General features: G+C 42.3%; 1 protein-coding gene across 3 annotated transcripts in view; it reads left to right on the top strand.

The window, feature by feature from the left end:
• The window catches only part of LOC126248801 (venom serine protease-like), a 274,056-nt gene that overhangs the window by 231,767 nt on the left and 19,241 nt on the right, over positions 1-23,048 (top strand). For all 3 annotated transcript variants that reach the window (XM_049950197.1, XM_049950205.1, XM_049950214.1), the window contains exons 6-7: positions 1,697-1,845; positions 12,740-12,893. In XM_049950197.1, the coding sequence (XP_049806154.1) occupies positions 1,697-1,845; positions 12,740-12,893 (303 nt within the window). The remainder of the gene's footprint in view (positions 1-1,696; positions 1,846-12,739; positions 12,894-23,048) is intronic.

Raw genomic sequence — 23,048 nt, 5'->3', positions numbered from 1 at the left:
GACGTTCGTCAGAAGCAACGTGCTGTCATAGAACTCCTGTGCTGTGAAAACGAGACAGTGGGAAACATCCACAAGAGATTGAAAAAGGTGTATGGAGATGCTGCTGTCGATTGCAGTACAGTTAGTCGATGGGCAAGTAGGTTACGTGATGAAAGCGGCCACGGTAATATTGAGGATTGTCCTCGCAGCGGCAGGCCTCGTACTGCACACACTCCAGACAATGTGCAGACAGTTAACGAATTGGTGACTGCTGACAGACGCATCACAGTGAACGAATTGTCACACTACGTTGGGATAAGGGAAGGAAGTTTTTGGAGAATACTGAAAATGTTGGCATTAAAAAAGGTTTGTGACAGGTGGGTTCCCAGGATGTTGACAGTGGCTCACAAAGAAACAAGAAAAACGGTATGCAGCGAACTTTTGGAAAAGTACGAGAATGGTGGAGATGAATTTCTTGGAAGAATTGTGATACAGGTGATGAAACATGGCTCCATCATTTTTCACCAGAGACGAAGAGGCAATCAGTGGAGTGACATCATGCAAATTCACTCAAGAAAAAAAAATTCAAAACCACACCTTCTGCAGGAAAAGTTATGGCTATGATGTTTTTCGATTCTGAAGGACTCTTGCTTGTGGACATCATGCCAAGCGGAACCACCATAAATTCTGATGCATATGTGATGACACTGAAGAAACTTCAAGCTCGACTGAGTCATGTTCGACCACATCAGCAAAAGCAGGATGTTTTGCTGTTGCACGACAATGCACGGCAACATGTCAGTCAAAAGACCATGGAAGCGATCAAAAAACTCGGATGGACAACACTGAAACGCCCACCTTACACTCCTGACCTGGCTCCATGTGATTATCATCTCCTTGGGAAACCGAAAGACACTTTTCGTGGAACAAGGTTTGAAGACGACTCCCTTGTGCACGCAGCCAAACAGTGGCTCCAACAGGTTGGTCCAGAATTTTACCGTGCGGGTATACAGGCGCTGTTTCCAAGATGGCGTAAGGCAGTTGAGAAGGATGGAAATTATGTGGAGAAATGAAAATATTGTTCCCAAAGGATGTATCTACACACTGTAAAACTTTCAAACATGTAGAATAAAAGATGCATTTTTTAAAAAATAGTGTACATTTCTTTTGGAGTGACCCCCGTATTTTTCGTGGTTAATGTGTGGTTCCCTTATTGAGCTTAAGAAAACCCTAAATCCAGAAGGATATGAACAAATTTTACGGAATTGCGTAGTGCATATAGTAGAGAAATAGTTCGAAGACGATGATTATATTAGCATGACAATGCACTCTGTCATAAGGCAGCGTCTGTGTGGCAATGGTTTGTGGACAATAACATTCCTGTAAGGAAATGATTTAGTTCCGGCCTGCACCTAACGGAGAGAGTTAAAACGTTGACTTTGCTCCAGACTGCAGCGTCCAACATCAGTACCTTCTCTGGCTTCAGCTCTTGAGGGAGAATGGCTGCCAATGCTACGCAGACATTCACACATCTCATAGAAAGTGTACCCAGCAGCTTTCAAGCTACCATGGAGACAGAAGGTGGACACACCCTACATTAATGTCCACTAACAGATGCCCCGAATACTTTTGATCAGACAGCTCAGATGTACCAAAGGTATTGTAGAATCCAAAACTGACTGGCTGCCCAGTGAGTGAATGGCCGTACTGCCCACAGGCTGGGGAACCACGAGCTTCGGCGGGCCGCTGTCCGATGTGCTGATGGAGACCAACCTGACGGTGATTTCACCCTCCGCCTGCGACTCCAACGCCGCCACGGCCGAGTACCGCGTCTGCACCTACAGGAACGGCACCGATGCATGTCAGGTGAGCTGTCTTCACCAGCAGCTGATGCTCTAGAACAACAGGGACACAGCAAATTCTCTACCCTCAGGCGGTGGGATCCCGTATGTTTCAGACCTCGGTCGTTAAGGGGAGGTTTACTATTTTTTGGATCAAAAAATTGATTTTTTAAAGTGCATTTTTGGATCCATAAAAGTGTTTAGAATCCACCCCTGAACCGGTTTTTCCTAATACGGAACGGAAATATTTGTTATTCGCTGTTGAACAAAAAAATGCACTTGCCTGAAATCGGCCTTTTTCACGCACCAGTTTTTTTCTTTCGGATGACGAGTTATTGTACCGGTGCTTGGGAGGAAGCGCACAAAATTCAGATGAAAGTTTGAACGCGTGCGTTTGTAAGTTAGCCCCCAAGGATTTCCATTCTGGTGCGAAGACTATGGAGATTGCGACTTTCCTGGCAGTGAACAGATACAACGAAGGGTATTCAGCAATTCTGAAGACCGTGACAACGATGGACGTCACCCTGGAACTCTATTCGACTCAGTTCGCCAAGCATTCGGACGACCACCTGATTCAAGCGGCCGAAAACCGCTTGTCACCGGCCATACGAGCGGCTCTGGGGCAGCGCAGGATGGCCCAGATCGAGCAGAACGCCTTCTATGAGGAAGAGGAAGGACTAGTTTATGGATCCGGAATAGCAGATTGAACATACGTTGCATAACATTGCATTTATATGTAGTCAAAACTTCAAACGCGTTTTTCTCGAAATGACGTTTTTTTATCGCGCGGTATGGTAACTTCAAATCTACTGAACCGACTGGCATGATTCTTTGTTTCCGACGAAGCTAACTAAATTGTCTGTAGCTGTACCACCTTTATTCCGATCCATCAACTATAAATATTTTTACTTGGCCGACGAAGTTGAAAATCGATGAAAAAAAATTTTTTTTTCAAATAGCCGCCATTTTGTTTCCTATGGTCCAAATAACTTAAGCGAAGTACAACTCCTAAAGAATCTTAAATACAAGTACTTCGCTAACGTCAACTCAATTTTGATTTCAGACGAGCCGGCTGACCTGTGACATACTGCACGTGGAGGTCTACATCGAAATTTTGTTTCGTTCCAACGGCACTTCCGCCTTTGCTCTTCGACATTTCCGGTCGAAAAATTCCAGTTTGTAGAGGAAATATCAATAAACATTTTGACCAAATTTGACATTGATATCTATGACACACCCCGAGAAAAAAATCTCAAAGAACATCCTTTTTTCGGGCCAAAGATAGTAAGCCTCCCCTTAAGCGAAGGCCGTCAGCGAGTGTTGTCCACGGAGGTAGTAATGCCTGAAATTTGACTCGTGGATCGCGAAATACTGAATTTCTAACGATTTCCGAAATGGAATGTCCCATGTGTCTAGCACCAATTACCATTATGCTTTCAGAGTCTATTAATTCCCGTCGAACGGTCATAATCACGTCGAAAACTTCTTCACATGAATTACCTGAGCACAAATTACAGCTCCGCCAATCCACAGCACTTTTATACCTTGTTTAAGCGATACTATCGCCATCTGTATATGTGCATATCGCTATTTCATGACTTTTGTCACCTCATTGTATTCTCAAATAGGTTAAGAGGTTCGAAATCCTAATAAGAATAGAAAAGGGCTTACTAAATAGACAAGTAATGCAAAAAGATTAGAATAATAATTGTGAAATCTCGAGATGGGAGAATTTGTAGTAACAGACGTGTAAGGCAGGGTTAGAGCTTGGCGCTTCTCTTATATAACTTGCACTTCAAATAAAGAATGAATTAAGTAAAAGAACATTTCAACACAGAAAAAAAAAACGCAATTCTGCACAGATGACATTTGGTCAAACCACACCCACTTGCATTTCTCCCTCTTCTTACCAATATACTAGTGCAGTCTGCAAATTAATTATCCTTGGCTGTATCCTTCAAAAGATAGCCCACAACTTGCAAGTGCAGGTGGCACAGCACGACAGGCTTGACTGAGTAACATAATTTATTCATTGTTAGTACAGTCAGAAACAAGATCGTCCAAACAATGTCATTAACTACATCCCACTGCAAAATCACAAGTAGCAGTTTGGTCAGATTATGTCAAGTTTTTATTACACAAACAGATTTTAACTGCTCAGCAAGTATAGGTTTCATATCACCGTATGAAATAATTTGTGTAGTCACGGGCCAGAGGTCAGTGTCCCGTATCGAACAACTTCACCTAAGACGCCAATTTAACATTAACCACAAAGTCATCCTGATTCAAGTATCGCCTAAAACTAAAGTTCAGCATTTATTCTCTAGCTGTGAATGTGACTAAATACAAATCACACCTTCAGAATACAAAATCCCACACAGTATTAGTCTGGTGTCTACGTGAGATAAGTCTCTCGCAGAAATGCCAGACTTTAGCAGTCACACACAATGCTTTGAGTCCAACAGCAGCATCCGCGAAAATTGAAAGTTTAACAATGCAACGATCTGCTCAAAAATAGAGTTCTGCTGCCTATCTCACACTGCGCGAATTTTACGAAATCCCAAAACTGAACCTCTGGTGCCACCGATAGTGTGTGCTGTGCGCTTCTCAAAGTGCGATAAGAGTTCAGCCTCAGGCGCAGAAAGCGCTGCTTAAAAATACGATCACTTCCTCCTTACTACTGAACTGCTTCAACTGACCAGCGTAAAATTTAGAAAAACATCGTTTATTTAAATTTAGACAATCGTTATATTAACCCTACAATAATAGATAGTCCTTCTACACCAGTCATTTTGAGACCTACATCTGCGTGTTCTCTTTCAATCGTAAAAATGATAAAACTATCAAAAATACATCAAAGAAAGAAGTATTATCTAAATATTATTCTACTCATTAAAATGACACTCTGTTTTGAAGTGGATTTTTATGCGCTTTCCTTTGGTACTATCAAACTTTACAGTTTTCACACCACTTTTGAATTACAGCCAGTTTCACTATACACCATTTCAATTACATTCAAATTTTACCATGAGTTCTTGAGAGCATCTTACATCTACGATCTTTTGAAAAGGAAAGTAGGTAATTTGTATGTTTACATAGTGTTGGCATTTTAATTATAGTGTTCTGACAGACTTTGCATGTTGCTTGCCTTTAATTGGTGCTGTAGCAACAGAACCGCTCAAAAAGTCGGCGACATACTTTGGTCAGATGAAGTTTTTGGTACAAGTTATCGTTTGACGCAGTGTATGTCTCTGTAGCTACATCAGTGTTAATTTATTGACAGGTGTAGTGGTGTGCTTAGTTATATGCCATAACGTCGCCGATTTTCAGCGTGCAGAGTGTTGTCAAGTGTCGATGAGCTCGTCTCACTGATACTGAGAAAAATTAGCGCTCAAATTTTTTGTAGTATCACTTGATTATACTTAATTCGATCTTTGCTGGATACAGCTTTCACAAGCTATGCTACCTACGGTCTAACACACCCGATGGTTTTTCCAGGAATCTGCCTTCTCCTCCCAGATAGGTCCAGCTTGGCATGCAAATGTTAAAACTATGACTCAAGTAACCGCCTTCAGGGCGGTAAGTCAAGATCTACGTGTGCTACCATATACAAACACACAGGACGATACGTTAAAGTGTTTCCTACCATGTTGCCACAGAGAAGCAATCTCCAGCATCACACTACAAACATTAATGTGCGACTCGGATTCGATTCCTAGTACCGCTTTCTCTTTAGTGCGAGGGTTGGATGGGGGTGCACTCAGCCTTGTCATGTGAACCGTGGAGCTCGACCGAGTAGTAGCGGCTCCACGGTCTGGATAGTCTGCAAAACGGCCGGTAGAGTGGTGTGCTGACCACATAACCCTCCATATTAGAGCCCTGTAAGCGCGTGGCCAATCCGTATGGCCCATATACGCCTACAGTGTGCGAGTGAGAGCAGAAATTGGCGAAGATTATCTGTGCAAATTTCAGCCGCGTTAGCGGATATGCACTGATCAACCAGAACATAATGACCACTGGCCTACTATCGATATAAACCCCTTCAGGAGATAGCAGCGTCACCTGGCGAGGTTAGGTTTGACCGACGGCGGATTGTGATAGCCTGGAAGCTACAGCACGACTTGGGCCGAGGAGTATTGTGGTGAGTGTCTTCAACACATGGCGAAACCAAAGTGAAATCGCGTCCAAACGTCGTGGGGCTGGACGGCCTCCCCTCATTACAGATGTCGGACGTCGTAGGCTGGGCAGACTGGAAAAACAGGACAGACGGCGAACTGTGGCGTAACTGACATCAGACTTTAATTCTCTGCAGAGTACAAGTGAGTCTGAACACATAGTGCACCGAACACCCCTAACGATGGATCTCCGCAACCGACGACACATGCATGTGCCGATGTTAACACAACAAAATCTGCAACTGTGAGTGAAAGGAGCACGTGACCAACGGCACTGGATGTTGGCGCAGTAGCAGAGCGTTGCATGAGCTGATGAATCCCGACACCTTCTTCATCATGCTGACGGGAGGTCGCGAATCCGTCGTCTTCCAGGGGAACAGTTCCTTGACATCTACACTGCGGGACGGAGACAAGCTGGTGGTGGCTCCTTTATGCTCTGGGAAACATACACATGGGCATCTATGGGTCCAGTGGAGCAAGTGCAAGGCACAATAACAGCGAAGGAGTATCTTACACTGAGTGCAGACCACGTACATCCTTCCATGACGATCATGTTTCCCGACAGCAGTGACATTTTTCAACAAGATAATGCGCCATTTCACAAGGCGAGGAACACAGTGGCGATTTCCATTTGATGCGCTGGGCACCCAACTCGCCAGGTCTGAACCCGATCGATAACATCTGGAATGTGATAGAACGTGGCGTCAGAGCTCATTGCCCCTCTCCCACCCTATCCAGAATTTACGGGAATTAGGTGACGTGTGTGCAGATGTGGTATCAATCTCCTCCAGCGACCTACCAAGGCCTCTTTGCTTCCATGCAACGACGAGTCACCGCTGTTATCCGAGCCTAAGGTGGACATACCGGTTGCAACTTTCGTATAGTTAATGTGTCACGAGGACGATTCTCGCCTTTCTATACCAACTGCAATTATTGCAGCAATGTCTTACCAAAGATTTAAAGGCAAATATCGTAATTCACCTGTACTGCTGTCCATAATTATTTACCAAACAGAACCCGCATTGCGTCAAGGGAACAAACACTAATTCTGTACAAGAAGTAAGCAAAGCAAATTTGGTGGCATTATATGTTATTCGTTATTTAAGTTACAAATAATCATTCATCGTGTTCTGACTGATCAGTGTACCCCCGGCCACGCCGCTGGCAGAACCGGAAGGGGCCTTTTCGCAGTCACGCGTATTTCACGCGCCTGCCCTATCTTCCGCATGGGCTGCGAATTTTCTGTGTGTGTGTGCGCGCGCGCGCTCGCGCATGTGCGATGCGCTTCGCTTAACACTAAACTTGGGAGAAATTTATACAAATCACGAATAACGTATACAGATAAAAATTATTAATGTTTATTCATGATTAACGAATATTATTCGAAAAATTATTCACTAACACGAATAAAAACAATTATTCATCATCTGTGAGTAAAAAGTTTTAAGAGTAATAGAAAAATTTTAAATCTAGTGCCATTTATTGCTCCAATTCTTTGTCATTTTTGTTTCTTTTAAATTATTTTTCAGGTCAACTCTTTTTTCAAACTCTTTTTTTCAGAAACTTTCTTTGATTTTCGGAAATTTACCGTTGCGACACCAAAGAAAATACGTTCTACACATGCAGACACATGCGGACACAGAAAAACCTCAAGGAGGGGGTGCTAAAGATATCTTGAGCTACCTTTACTTCTACAGTAATAAAAAATAATCAAGTTACATGCAACGTTTAAGAAAGTTTTATTTAAACTCATTATACACATATACAAGACAATGCCATTTTATGTAACAATGCGTTTTTAGGAATCTTCTCGAAAGTCACTATTACCAGAGATATACGCATCAATTGTTACGTTATTAGTAAAAAAATTGTTACGAGTCTCGTATTAGTAAAAGCATTGTTACGAGTCTCGTAACAATATTTTTACTGAGAAATTACTATGAAGTACTATTATTAATACTTCACAGTGAACTGATCACTCTCACTCTTGACTAATCTTCACACTTGTACTTGCTACAACTAGGACTACTTTTTACTTATTTATTCTTAGGTCTCAATATTTCTGGCCGGCCGGTGTGGCCATGCGGTTCTAGGCGCTTCAGTCCGAAACCGCGCGACCGCTACGGTCGCAGGTTCGAATCCTGCCTCGGGTATGGATGTGTATGGTGTCCTTAGGTTAGTTAGAATTAAGTAGTTCCAAGTTCTAGGGGGCTGATGACTTCAGATGTTAAGTCCCATAGTGCTCAGAGCCATTTTGAACCTTAATATTTCTGTTTCTGAATGTAAACTAGCTTCCTATTCGGCGAATAGTCCGTATTTATGACGCTGCGTATCGAAGGTTCTCTGTACAAGAAAACAGTAGAATATTCGCGACTTTTCTCGAATAAATGCCAGACAGAATAACGTATCGATATCACTGGAAAGGCCGTGACTTTTCTCGTAGGTATGTGTTAGAGCTAATGAATCCCGACACCTTCTTCATCATGCTGACGGGAGGTCGCGAATCCGTCGTCTTCCAGGGGAACAGTTCCTTGACATCTACACTGCGGGACATCTGTGTGCCAGAGAGAAACATAAAATACGATGAAGCGGACGCGCGTGCTACATGGGAAAGTATAGCTACTCGATAACCCTATTTAGTCGAGTCGACTGACGAAAGAAACGAACGAATAGCGTGCGGGCTGACTGGCGGGGTGGGCGCGGGTGGCAATGCGGGCGGGGGTGCGCGCCCCCATATGTATCCGCCAAAGTACACATGTGATGCACTCCTGAATTCGTCTATAAAAATGATTCGTCCAGAAGTGCCTTAAATTCAATGGCTTAAATTTCAGATTACATAACTAAAGCCTTAAGGTTCGATGCCCTGTTGGTCCTACAATTTCCTCCGTTATTTATCGCTTCTTTCAAAATAGCTCTGAGCACTATGGGACTTAACTTCTGAGGTCATCAGTCCCCTAGAACTTAGAACTACTTAAACCTAACTAACGTAAGGACATCACACACATCCATGCCCGAGGCAGGATTCGAACCTGCGACCGTAAAGGTCACGCGGTTCCAGACTGTAGCGCCTAGAACCGCTCGGCCTCCCCGGCCGGCTATCGCTTCTTTCACCGATTACAATGACAATAATGCCAAGTCATGTTGCACTGTATTTCAGAGAACATGTTGAAATGTAGAGCCCCTTCCGATTGGCTGTATAACTTTTCCGAAGAGGGAGGAAGTCAAGGACACACCATTATGCTTAGTAAAGCATGGACGAACACACACACCCATGCCCGAGGGAGGACTCGAACCTCCGCCGGGACCAGCCGCACAGTCCATGAGTGCATCGCCCGAGACCGCTCGGCTAAGCCCGCGCTGCTGCAGTGCTCAAATCAAACTTCGATTTGTGCACGGCTTTACTTGATTTATAGCCTAACAAACGAACATAAAAATACTTAGAGGCGGAAGGTCTTAGCAGTTAAAGAGCTAAAACGCACTAGGCAGCCTGACTGGGGTAGCCGCAGTGCTGAGCAGCCAGCTGACGACGGCCAGTCGTGACCGACCAGCCGAGCGAGATGGACGTGGAATGTGTTATGCCTTTTTTCTCCTAACACAGGCAAAACCTCGTTATTCAGGTTCAGTTTATTATAATTATAAAAATTATTTTTCCGCTGTTTGACTTGCTTTATGCGATGCGGATTATAAGTTCATTTACATACAAATGTTGGAGCATACGGAAAATATAGTGACTCATCTATTTTCAACTTTGCGTGAAAAACTCGTTTAATAATGATTTACGAATATCGTAGAAAGGTCCCATATCAAACAATGGAGTATCCGGTACCAATGCTGGACGTCATTGTCTGAGACGAGACGTTTGGTTTATCTGAAAATTACATGCGTCCTTATAGAGGAAGGAATTAAACAAACAACGAAAGAATCTTTAACTACCGACAAGGACAAGGCGGTTTATAGAATGCACGTTTAAAACTCTGACAACTAAATTGAGCACTTTTCATCGTCCAGCGGATGGTCGGGAAGAACTTGCAATTGCCATAACGTGTTTTATAAAATTACGTGCCAGAAAGAGATGGCTATAATCTAGAGACATGTTGTACGTCCCTCCAGAACTGGAAATTCCCCCATCCTAGAAGCTGTAGAATTTCGTGTTAGGATGCAAGCAACGTCTGTCTACTTCGACAAGTGAGCGGACACTGAAGGCAGCCACATGCGTTCTCCACCAGACACGCTGCTCACAACTGGGCGCGCAGAGCCAACTGGCTGCCTTGCAGTCCGACGTGTTCTGATGGTTGCCGCAGCTCGGAAATACAGCTGCCCAGTGCGCGTACTGCATGACACCGTCACTGTTGTACGGGGTGCCGCAGCCTGGCTGTCGCGAAAGACTAGCCTAGTACGTTACAGCTCTATTACTCTATCGCCTCAGCCCCATTCAACTGTCTCTGCACCTGCCTGTCCTCCCCTTCCCACTACCAACATGCACAAGAACTCTACGCGTAAGCAGCCAACGATGAGACTGCAGCCGACAAAACTCTTATGTTTAACACCTTTCTCAGATTGCTAACTCTAGCGCGTATGCGTGTCTCCTTGATATAATTGCGCAATTCGTTCGTGTTTGTAGCGCTACCAAATGAGTGAACAAAGCAAGAACACAGAACGGCTAATATCACCAGACTAGTAATCTAATGTCTCCTAAAACCTTTATGGAAAGCTACTGGACGTCTAAAGTCATCCATAGTGTTTTCCTTTACAATTAACTCTGAGTAAGCTTGCCGTTGGAATATGGAATGTTTTTCGGTCCAACAGGTGTCTGTGCGATTGCCTAGAGCTTTGAGATACAAAACTTTCTGAAGAAACGCTGGGTTCGAGTACATAAAAAAGACTTCCTAATATTGCAGAACGCTTGCAAGTTTCGTATAGTTAATGTGTCACGAGGACGATTCTCGCCTTTCTATACCAACTGCAACTATTGCAGCACTGTCTTACCAACGATTTAAAGGCAAATATCGTAATTCACCTGTACTGCTGTCCATAATTATTTACCAAACAGAACCCGCATTGCGTCAAGGGAACAAACACTAATTCTGTACAAGAAGTAAGCAAAGCAAATATGATGGCATTATATGTTATTCGTTATTTAAGTTACAAATAATTTATTGGTGAATAAATCTGTTTGAATGATCTACTTATTTGAATAATTATCCATACAGAAATTTATTCGAGTGACACACTTCTCTTCTCATCACGAAATCTTATGCTTCCTTTCTCTTCGCTCGGTTTATTCACGAAAGCAGACGGTGTAACTGGATTGAAGTTTTTTTTTGTCAATTAAAAATACAGTTGACAACTAGTCTGTTATCACGCTCCTCAACGTAAATCTTTTTAGTTTGTTCTGTTCAAAATACGTCTCAATGACAGTGCAATTTTAGCAGCTGCCTGAAAGGGAGCATTGTTTCATCACCTATTCTTTTGCACAAATATAAAATTCCACAACTAAAATAATGACCTTCAATAACAGTAAATATTCGATTATCTATTTAGTTTTCGCTATAGTGTGGTGAATCTCAGGTATACAGCACACTTTCTCCGTAGAAAACATGGAAAAATGACAGGTAAATAGAAATTCTAATTCTAAATGCATTCTTTCGCTTATCGGTCCTATTTGTGCCGCTACGTTCTGAAGAGGTTGTGTAGGCCACGACTCGAGGCAGCTACGAATCACTCGGTGAGTGAGGGCCACATGATACCGACTGCCAACCGCGTGATTCCTCGTGCGCGTTCATAGCGAGTGACATAGACGAACACTACTCATGTGGACACGCCACGCGGATGCGGTGTTCTACTCCATCCGGATGAAGTCGCAAGCAGACTATAAGACAGCGGCAGGCAGACATCCCTTAGACATCCTTTGACCCTTCACAGCCCAGCGAGGAGCTACGTAAGTAGTATCAAGAAGTGGAAGGAATACCTAACTGAAGTCTGGTAGCTCATTCTGTAGCTGTTCAGGATGGTTCCTTTAGAACACTGTCATCTCCACTTTTTCAAGCAGCAATCTGTCCACTGTGGGCAGAGTGCAGTATTTCTACAGGTACTACATAGATGTGCCTGATTTCCAGACAATGCTGCACAGAGGTGGAGTCTGTTTTCTTAAGATTCCAATTTTCGAAATAGAAGATAGAATAAAAGAAAACAAAGAAAGATGGTTCTTAGACATGAACAGATTGTAAGAAGGGATACCTTTCAGAATACCGACTTTTATTCCCTCATTGTAGAACCATTACTTAGAACCAATAATCAAATCATATGTTAATCTGTTTTCCACAATTTCTTGTAATCTCTAGAGTCTAGCAATGCTGATGATATTTAGATGATGATGATGATGATAGCAATGTAATTGGAGGCGTAGATGGGTGAGCAAATGGTTCAAATGGCCCTGAGCACTATGGGACTTAACTGCTGAGGTCATCAGTCCCCTAGAACTTAGAACTACTTAAACCTAACTAACCTAAGGACATCACAAACATCCATGCCCGAGGCAGCATTCGAACCTGCGACCGTAGCCGTCGCGCGATTCCAGACTGTAGCGCCTAGAACCGCTCGGCCACTCCGGCCGGCATGGGTGAGCAATAATGTTAAAAGCAACCTAAGGAACAGTTTGCTAATAGCCATTAAAAAATTTAGAAGTGCAGGTTTGCTGTGATACTATAATGTTGTTTGACGAAACGTGGATGTGTGATGTTACAGAGTGACTCTGGTGGCCCCCTGCTGTGGCAGGACCCATACAGCATGCGGCTGCAGTTGGTGGGCATCATCAGCTATGGGTCCTCCTGTGCTGTCTCCCCAGCTACCAACACTCGGGTCACTGCCTACCTCCAGTGGATCGCCCAGGTCACGCAAGGTAACATTTTTACCGTCAACTGATTACTATTATTACCTCTGGGAGGAAAACGTATATAAGGAAGCCACTTGCAAAATATCAGCTTTCAATGGTACAAAATATCAGCCAACCTTTTAAAAGGTCACACCACTTTGGAATGCTTTACATGCTACAGAATTAGTAACGAGAGGTCACGTTACCCTCCACTGCTTACTAAAGTCATAGCAGTGATGCAGTTGTACGTGCCTGCTGCCTGTATAGAATCAGCTCAGTAAAATTGGTCAAGAGATGACGGAATGGCAGAAAGGAGCAACGAGGTAGTGTGTATGTGCCTGTTGCTTGTATAGAATCAGTGCAGAAAAATGGGTCAACGTGAAGATGTGACAGAATGGTAGAAAAGTGCTGTCCTGTTTGAACCTCGTGAAATGCCATTCTTCACAGCGGCACACAAACCTGCATGTCTTAAGAGGGTCAAAAACACTAAAACTGGGCAGTAGCTGTCTGTAGTCGTGTAGTCTCGTCCGACAAGTCACAATTTTGCGCCTTTTCAAACAATGCAAGGCGTCGAGTGCACCAACGGCCCAATGGAAATTTTAACCTGCTGTGCATGGAGGGTGTAGCTCCATTCAGAGACGGTTCTTTGATGTATTGAGGGTGCTTTTCGTAACATAACTTAGTCCCAATCATTCCGGTTACTGTTAACATCGATCAGAATGTATATTTTTACATTATTGATGACCAAATGATGTTCTTTCTTCTACATCTTCATGATGAGTGTGCTGTGGGCATTCTTGTCTTTCAAGAAGACGACAGTCACATGTAGAGGGATGCACACATACTTTCCTGGCTTGATAAACACTCTGACACTTGTGAAGACATCGTTATTTTGCGATATATATATATATATATATATATATATATCTTGTTTTTTCCGTCTGTTCATATATCTTTGATGTTGTAGCGCATTTTTCTTTTGTCCTGTAATATAGAGATAAAAGTTGTTTTCTAGATGTAATATGTAACTGGAAATTATTTCTTTTTTGTAAGTAGATAAATATGTTTAGAGTTTATTGATTGTGGAAAGTTTTAATTTTTTTGTGTTTATCGTTTACTGTAATAAGCTTGGTAGAAAATAGTTGTGTGAACATATATGTAATTTACTTTGATGTTGTATAAACTGTGGGCGAGAGTATTGAGAAAGAGAGAGAGAGCAATATCGATAGTCGATCCAACAAAGGGGGTTTGTGTTGTTGGGTAGCGAGAGAGGCGGACACGTTTTACTGTGGGAGTTGTGACTTTTACGAACTGGTGAAGATTGAGTTTAGTGGCAAGCGATGTACGTTTTGAATGACTGTTTTATACCAGTACGTGATATGATAATAGTGAGTGTAGAAACTGGGCGAAGTAAATACTGAGACTGTGCCGTGAGACGAAGTAACTATGACAATGCAACCGAGAATGGGCGGTATTGTAGCTCTGTGTCTGTGAATTGAACTGCACTTGTATTTTGACTGTGTTTTCGTACACTCAAGTACTGTGAACTTACATATTTATTCGCGTTTCGATGAACTGTCGGACGCCTATAATCAGTAACAGTCGTTCTGAACTTATGCGAACTGTCTATTGTGTGTGAGTACATTCCCGCCCAGGACGGTTTTTCGCGATCGCTGCAGTCATAATACGAATTGACTTTCTATAGAATTCGCCGTCGGCAAGTTTTATAAACTGTGTGTGGCATAATAAACTTAAATTGTGTGTGCCAGAAACATTAATACTGTGTACATACGGACATCTGTAACAACAATTACATCGACCAACCTGTGGCCTGCAAAACGCCACTGTAATCAGATTTGCAGCTTAATGAATACCACCGCCCGCCCGATTACGAGGAAAAATCATCAGCTGCAATCACACGACCGTGGGAGCAGATCTCAGCGTTTCACCAGGACCAGCCAGCTGCCGTCGATATCGCGACCATCGTCACAACACACAAGATACGATTTAAAAGCAGCGCTCTCCTCTCAAAGACTCAAAATTATTGCAAACAATTTTAATTTCCTTTTGGCTAACATACACGTAACATTTGTCTTCTTTAGAATAAAAGTGTTCCCCACGAAGTGGTGTGTTCTATGTAGACATTGTTGACTTTCATTAGCAGTAACCATTTCCCTTGAATTATTTCCATTATTTTTTTTTTTTTTACATTTTAAATCCGCTGCCGCTGCATGTGTATTTTTTTATAACTTTTGGAGGTTATGTGTCTAAATTCGTGTGCCGTAGAATTTACCAGAAATATTGTAATGCCTTGCTACTTGTACAAGGGCGCCCGCCATTGACGTCGACCAATGACAGTGAAGCTCGCTTGCTATTGGTGCTAACATTCTATAGTGGGTAACATAGTCTAATATATACAGTCGCGACACTCTCGCTGTTTTTTGTTATACACCGCGACAACAGCGCCCCAAGCGGTGGAGAAGCTACGCTGCTAAATACGGTATTCAGTAAATGTAAACAGTATCGTTTATATATATTTTTAACATGGTTTTTACAAAAGGCAGCGTATGCAGCGCAATCAGTTGCAGTAATAATAGGAAGACGACATCACATTTGTCATTCTTCACGTTTCCTAACGATCCTGAGAGGTATGAAACATCACATAAGAGCGCTTTTTATTTACGATTTTTTTCGAAACTGTATTGAATTACTGAATTTGTTTTTCTTTTTTAGTATCTAGAAATGGTTAATAAATAGTAGAAGACAGGACCTACTGCAAAATAACGTGAAGTTTTGTGCATTATACACTCCTGGAAATTGAAATAAGAACACCGTGAATTCATTGTCCCAGGAAGGGGAAACTTTATTGACACATTCCTGGGGTCCGATACATCACATGATCACACTGACAGAACCACAGGCACATAGACACAGGCAACAGAGCATGCACAATGTCGGCACTAGTACAGTGTATATCCACCTTTCGCAGCAATGCAGGCTGCTATTCTCCCATGGAGACGATCGTAGAGATGCTGGATGTAGTCCTGTGGAACGGCTTGCCATGCCATTTCCACCTGGCGCCTCAGTTGGACCAGCGTTCGTGCTGGACGTGCAGACCGCGTGAGACGACGCTTCATCCAGTCCCAAACATGCTCAATGTGGGACAGATCCGGAGATCTTGCTGGCCAGGGTAGTTGACTTACACCTTCTAGAGCACGTTGGGTGGCACGGGATACATGCGGACGTGCATTGTCCTGTTGGAACAGCAAGTTCCCTTGCCGGTCTAGGAATGGTAGAACGATGGGTTCGATGACGGTTTGGATGTACCGTGCACTATTCAGTGTCCCCTCGACGATCACCAGTGGTGTACGGCCAGTGTAGGAGATCGCTCCCCACACCATGATGCCGGGTGTTGGCCCTGTGTGCCTCGGTCGTATGCAGTCCTGATTGTGGCGCTCACCTGCACGGCGCCAAACACGCATACGACCATCATTGGCACCAAGGCAAAAGCGACTCTCATCGCTGAAGACGACACGTCTCCATTCGTCCCTCCATTCACGCCTGTCGCGACACTACTGGAGGCGGGCTGCACGATGTTGGGGCGTGAGCGGAAGACGGCCTAACGGTGTGCGGGACCGCAGCCCAGCTTCATGGAGACGGTTGCGAATGGTCCTCGCCGATACCCCAGGAGCAACAGTGTCCCTAATTTGCTGGGAAGTGGCGGTGCGGTGCCCTACGGCACTGCGTAGGATCCTACGGTCTTGGCGTGCATCCGTGCGTCGCTGCGGTCCGGTCCCAGGTCGACGGGCACGTGCACCTTCCGCCGACCACTGGCGACAACATCGATGTACTGTGGAGACCTCACGCCCCACGTGTTGAGCAATTCGGCGGTACGTCCACCCGGCCTCCCGCATGCCCACTATACGCCCTCGCTCAAAGTCCGTCAACTGCACATACGGTTCACGTCCACGCTGTCGCGGCATGCTACCAGTGTTAAAGACTGCGATGGAGCTCCGTATGCCACGGCAAACTGGCTGACACTGACGGCGGCGGTGCACAAATGCTGCGCAGCTAGCGCCATTCGACGGCCAACACCGCGGTTCCTGGTGTGTCCGCTGTGCCGTGCGTGTGATCATTGCTTGTACAGCCCTCTCGCAGTGTCCGGAGCAAGTATGGTGGGTCTGACACACCGGTGTCCATGTGTTCTTTTTTCCATTTCCAGGAGTGTATTTCTAGTCAAACCAGTTCATGAGCGCGGAAAAGAAGACAGTATGGAATACAGTTCCTACGTTAATTGACGTGCCGAATAAGCCACAACTAGAGACGATGAAGAGAAAATTGCCATACAAACGTGAAAGTGTTACTGCAAAAACAATAAAACTGTCTCCTGACATAGAAGAAACAGCTACCACAAGTGTTCCTACACGAGAGACATCTATAAAATCACTAACAACGGAATCTGCAACACAGACATCTTCTGAAGATGAAATGCTTAGATTTCGTGAAATTATTCGCGTGTTGGAAAATCGTGTGAACTGTAAAAACGTGCAAATCATTAGACTTCGTACAAAATTACTATATCACAAGGAAAGTGCCCATCGTAACAATAAACTGCAATCACAACGTCACAGGACACAAGTACAAAAGGACAAGCTCATTTTAAAAAGTATTGGTTCAAGTACTTGAAAAAAGGTGCTCTCGATTTATTGATAAGCCAAATCAGTATACCATTGAATAGAAAACGTGGTGCGAGATGGAAAGATGAAACTAAATTATTTGCACTTAATTTGTTGTATTATAGTACTCAGGCATACAGTTTTTTATCACACTGTTTTAGCCTTCCATCAATACGTACCTTACATAGGTATGTGGAAGGTATACAATTAAATTGTGGGATAAATAATAACATATTTCATCTTTTAAAGCAGAAAGTGCAGCAGTTACCAGAAACTGATATAATTGTTAATTTGTCTATGGATGAGATTTCACTAATTAAAATTTGATATATGACGGCTCTAGGGATCGTGTTATTGGATTTGGAGACATGGGTTTCATTCGTACATCTGTGGTTGCTAATACTGCATTAGTTATAATGATTAACGGAATCTTCTCAAATTTTAAACAGCCATTAGTATATTATTTCTCCAAAGGACCAATAGGAGCCACCCATCTCACGCGTATATTTCTTGAAGTTGTCAAAAAACTCACAGAGATTGGTTTTGTTGTAAAAACGTGTGACTGACCAAGGCTCGATTTTTGTGGAGTGGGGGCACAGACTGGGTATCACACCGGTTAATCCATGCATAGTACTTGAAGGGAGTAAGATCTACTTTTTTTATGACACCCCACACTTGATAAAAAGCCTACGTAATAATTTATGCAGGTATAACATTATCCACACAACAGATGAAGGATGGATTGGCACTGCTTCATGGAAGGACATTTGTCAGTTGTACTCAAGTGATTGTGAAAGGAAGTACAAGTTGGCCCCCTAGCTCACTAAAAGAGCTGTCCAACTACCAGCATTTTCAAAAATGAAGGTAAGCACTGCAGTTCGTGTGATGAGTCATACAGTAGCAGCAGGCATTGAGACACTTGTTACTTGTGGCACCATATCATCATCTGCTACTGCTACTGCAGATTTTTGCCAAAAAGTAAACGATATTTTTGAAATATTTAATGCATATAGTGTTAAAGGGCCTGTATCCTTAAGAAACTGCATTACAAGTGCCTCGACACATTTGGAAATATTAAAGACACTGAAGCCATGGATACAGTCACGGAAATTTGTAGATGTTGACGGGAAAGATTTTTCATCTGGGATTAAGTGTGTTAAAGGTCTTCTGGGTAACATAAGCACTTTGAACATGTTTGTTGATGATGTTTTGGATGGAACCAAGTTATATTTATTAACACGCAAAATTAATCAAGTTCCACTGTAAAACGTTTTCTCAGTGATAAAGCATAAAGGTAGTTTTTGTAGCAACCCATCACCACGACAGTTTTGTGCTGTATTCAATAACTGTGCTTTAAGCAAATTAATGAACACACACCATGTAGCTACCTCCAATTGTGAGGGGATCTACTGGGATCAGACAATAGTGGATATGAAAGCAGCGCCCAAATTACTTGTTTCACCACTGTTGGACATCAGTGACACGAGTGCAGTGATCAGACTACCAAATGTGGAACTCCAAACAGACCTCGGAGAGGCAAACAGCATGAGGCACGTGTTTCGTTATGTATTAAAGAAACCGCTTACAATTCATGACTGTTATAAATGTAGGACAGTACTTGTAGATGGCAGCCAAGACTTAGATGCAAATGACAAAGTTTATTGTCATTTTAAAAGTTATGAAGGCAACTTTGGAAGCCTATTTATTTGTACAGAAGATGTCAAAGAATTTTAAACTCATCGTGAGACTAAGATGACTTCCAATTTTGATGAATATGCTCACATAAGTAATTGTGGTGCTTTCTTTGTGAACATGTTGATGGACATCCCCAATTTTCCACCTGGGTGCTGTGCTGAAACCAAGGTGCTGTAACTAAGACTGTTTGTGAAACTGACGCTCTTTTACATTATTAAATTCAGGAATCAAGACTTGGTCTGTAGGAGCAAGAGAAGAAATAAAAAAGTGTTGAAGTTGGCTCATTTGGGTTGCTAAAGTGTTAGGACTGACTCATTCATTTAATTTTAATTTCGTTAAGTGTATCAATGGGATATAATAAAGTTTTAAAACAGTCATGCTTTTTATTGAGATAACCTGATACCACAAAGAATAAGATGGAAATTGTATTTTTGGAAGCATGCTTCCTGCAAAGCAGTACGTAATGAAAAGAGATGTGTCGCTTCATTTTTACACAAGGAAGAGCATCTATATACTTCATATGTGGGATATACTGTGTATATTCTCTTACTTTCTTCAGTGGAATAAGTGCGACTGTATGCTACTTCTTAATTATTTCTTCGAGAATATGTTGCAGCTTATGTTGGTTCAATAGTTAGTGCTCTGTTTACTTATATTTCACGATTATTTATGTCTCTCGAAGTTCTCCTAACACTTGTGACGCAAAAATATACTAACTATTTTGTAAATTATGTACAGAACGAATTAAAAACAAACATTATTTTTACATCGCATGTACCGTCAGAGGAAGGCGAGCTTTCTGGCCACTAGGGGCGCTAGTGTCGCTTGAACTGTCAAATGGTAACAACTTTCACATCAGTGAGTGTCACGACTGTATATATTAGACTGTGGTGGATAATTCAAAGGTGGGTAGCGGTCAAACCACACGGGTTGTGATTACTTTGAATGAGAGTCGTGTAAAATTGTGGGTTCATCACTCAACTTTGGTATTCTTTTGTTTATTGATGTTAGAAACAAATTTTTTGTCAATGTCCTTAAATCTTATTTAATATGGTTATTCTATGCTAAACTGGGATAAATGCACGGTCAGATATTGTGTTGGGAAGTAAAATTTGGAGAAATGTCTATTTAGATACGACCTGATTTGGACTGCATTAGTTAACACGGTACTTTTCGGGTATTTTGGCGATACTTAGTGACAGGGTAGAATCACAGTCGTCACATACGGCGACCATGGAATGACAGGACAGGGTATTTTGACGCTGTCTTAAAGAATTGCAATCTTCGAATCTCAGTTTCAAAAATTTTGATAGTTAGTGGGAGTGGTTTGTTGGTGTTAGGATCAGAAAATAGACAAGATGACTATTAAAGAGGATGAACGTGTAGCCAGTTTTAAAGTGTGGGATGACGAGCAAGGGGAAAATAAAGAACATGAAATTGCTATGGAAAAGGTGGAAAAGGATACAGTAATTAAGACAGAACCAGAGGTTGATAAAGATGGAACAGGAGGGGTAAAAAGTATGTTTGCTGTACTGTTAGCGGAAATGAGAGGAATGAAAGAGGGCCATAAAGGTTTAAGAGAAGATATAGTGGGTATAAATAAGAAAATGGAAGCTGTTAGCAAATCACAAAAGGATATGGGAGAAGAACTAAAGAATTTAGATAGGAAATTTGAACAAAGGTTTGAGGATTTTAAAAGGGAACTAGATGATGGGATAGAAAAGAGGATTTCAAATATAAAGTTGGATATAGGCAAAGATTTTAACAAATTTAAAGATGGCGTTAAAGAGACATTTAAAGAAACTGAATTCGAGCTGATGGAAAAGCAAGAGTTTTAGGGAGGAGGTAAATGGAAGGGTAGATTGCTTGGATAAGAATATTGTAGCACAGGCTGAAGTGTGTGATAAAAGACAGACAGAAGTGAAGGAATATTGTGATAGAATTTTACAGGAACATAGTAAGAAAGCTCAAGTAGAAGTGGGAAGAATCAGGGAGTCCACTTCTGTGATTGAGAAAAGAGTAGGAACTTTGGAAAGAAAAATAGAAGATAGGAATTGTACAGCTCCATCTGTGGTAATACATATGAGAGATGGTAGTACTTTTAATAATATAGTATTTGATCCTAAAGGCAACGTCCATCCAGTGGCTTTGTGAATAGTTTACGAAGTCAGTTTACTGTAGAGTGGATTGAGAGTGATAAATTAAGGAGGGCAAGTGCATGTTTAAAGGGTGAAAGTTTAGATTGGGGGGCAGATGCACCAGATAGATATGAAACTTTTGAGGATTTTGTGTCAGCTTTTCCAGCAGAGTACTGGTCTAAAGAAAAACAGAGTGATGTAATTGAGGCTTTTAAGAAGGCACCATGGTATGATACCCGAAATACGGAGAGCATGAGAGAATATTGTGTAAGATGGATCAATAGGTTGAAGCATTTGGACAGTACTTGGAGTGATCGAGATACAATAGAAGTATTGATGGGGAAGTTACCTCCTAGTAGGAGATGTGGATTAATAGGGCATAATAATAATAATCTGAAAGATTTTCTGAATATGGTGAGAGATGTGGATAGATGGCAGACAAATTGTTCTTTTAATGTAAATAGAGATTCTTGGAGGTACCAAGAGACAGTGTGCGATTTGCAGGGGGGGATGGGGGGGATTTCCCCCCCTCTGCATCAGACCATCCCCTCCTGTGGTTTTAGTTTATGCATCCCAACCTGGGATGTTTATTTCCCACTCACTGGAGTAAAACTTTACATATAATTTAAATTTGTGGAGCCGAACACTGAAAGTTTTTAATAAGTCTTACTATTAATATGTTTCAGTTTTCTGTCATCAGAGTAAGTACAGCTTTTCACAAATGTGCCTCTACTTTTTGAATTCCCACCGTATACCGGTATGTAGATGATCTTGTAAATAACCTTTACCTATAATGTACTTTTTAAAGATATAACAAGGGATGGCTTTTCTGATAGTGCATACGCGTGAATAGTGAGTTTCGGCATTAACATCTATTTATAAGTAGCTGTTTAACCATGCGTAACGCCACGGTCCAAGCTAGTAACATATATAATTCTACTAACCCCCTAAGACATCCCCCCCACTGGTAAAAGCACAAATTGCACCCTGCCAAGAGAACAGGGAACAGACCAGTAGAGTGAATCAGGTAAATGTGAGAGGTAGGGGAGAAAGAGGTCGAGGGAATTTTAGGGGTAATGGTAGAGGTTATGATAGGAGAGGAAGTTTTAATACGGGAAATGGTACACCGCAAAGTAAGGGCCCATGCTGGGTGGGTCAAGTATCAGGGCCTACCAATGTTGCCAGTTGCCACAATGGTGTCAGATGTTTTGTGATGTGCAGCAATAGTAATACTAATCATGGTGATAGGGGTTGTGGAAGTCAGAACTTAGTAATTGAAGAGGTAGGGCCCAAAATTAACTGTGGGAATAATATAGAATCGGGAGGTTCATGTATGGAGGTATTTTCTCATATGTATGATGGTGTTACAGAATATTAAAAGGAGCAAATAGACAGGGAGAAGGAGAATGAAGTGATACAAATGGAAAGTATTGAAAGTGAGGAGGAAGAGACAAGTAGTGACAGTGAAGGGGGAGGAGAAGATGTACCAGAGGATACGTTTCTTTTCCAGAGTAATTTGCATAGGAGTAAAGGGGAAGAGAACGGGCCAGTTTCTGAAGTTATTGAGGGAGAGATTGCTACCGATTCCTTGAACCATGGTGTAGATACTGATGAGGAGGAAAAAATTAATGTGTTTATTATTGGCAAGGATAAGGATATGGCAACTTGTAGCA

The sequence above is a fragment of the Schistocerca nitens genome, chromosome 1 (assembly GCF_023898315.1).
Source record: "Schistocerca nitens isolate TAMUIC-IGC-003100 chromosome 1, iqSchNite1.1, whole genome shotgun sequence".
In the NCBI taxonomy this organism is placed as follows: Eukaryota; Metazoa; Arthropoda; class Insecta; order Orthoptera; family Acrididae; genus Schistocerca; species Schistocerca nitens.
The sequence above is the reverse complement of the archived record's forward strand: the minus strand, read 5'-3'. Positions and strand labels throughout refer to the sequence as shown.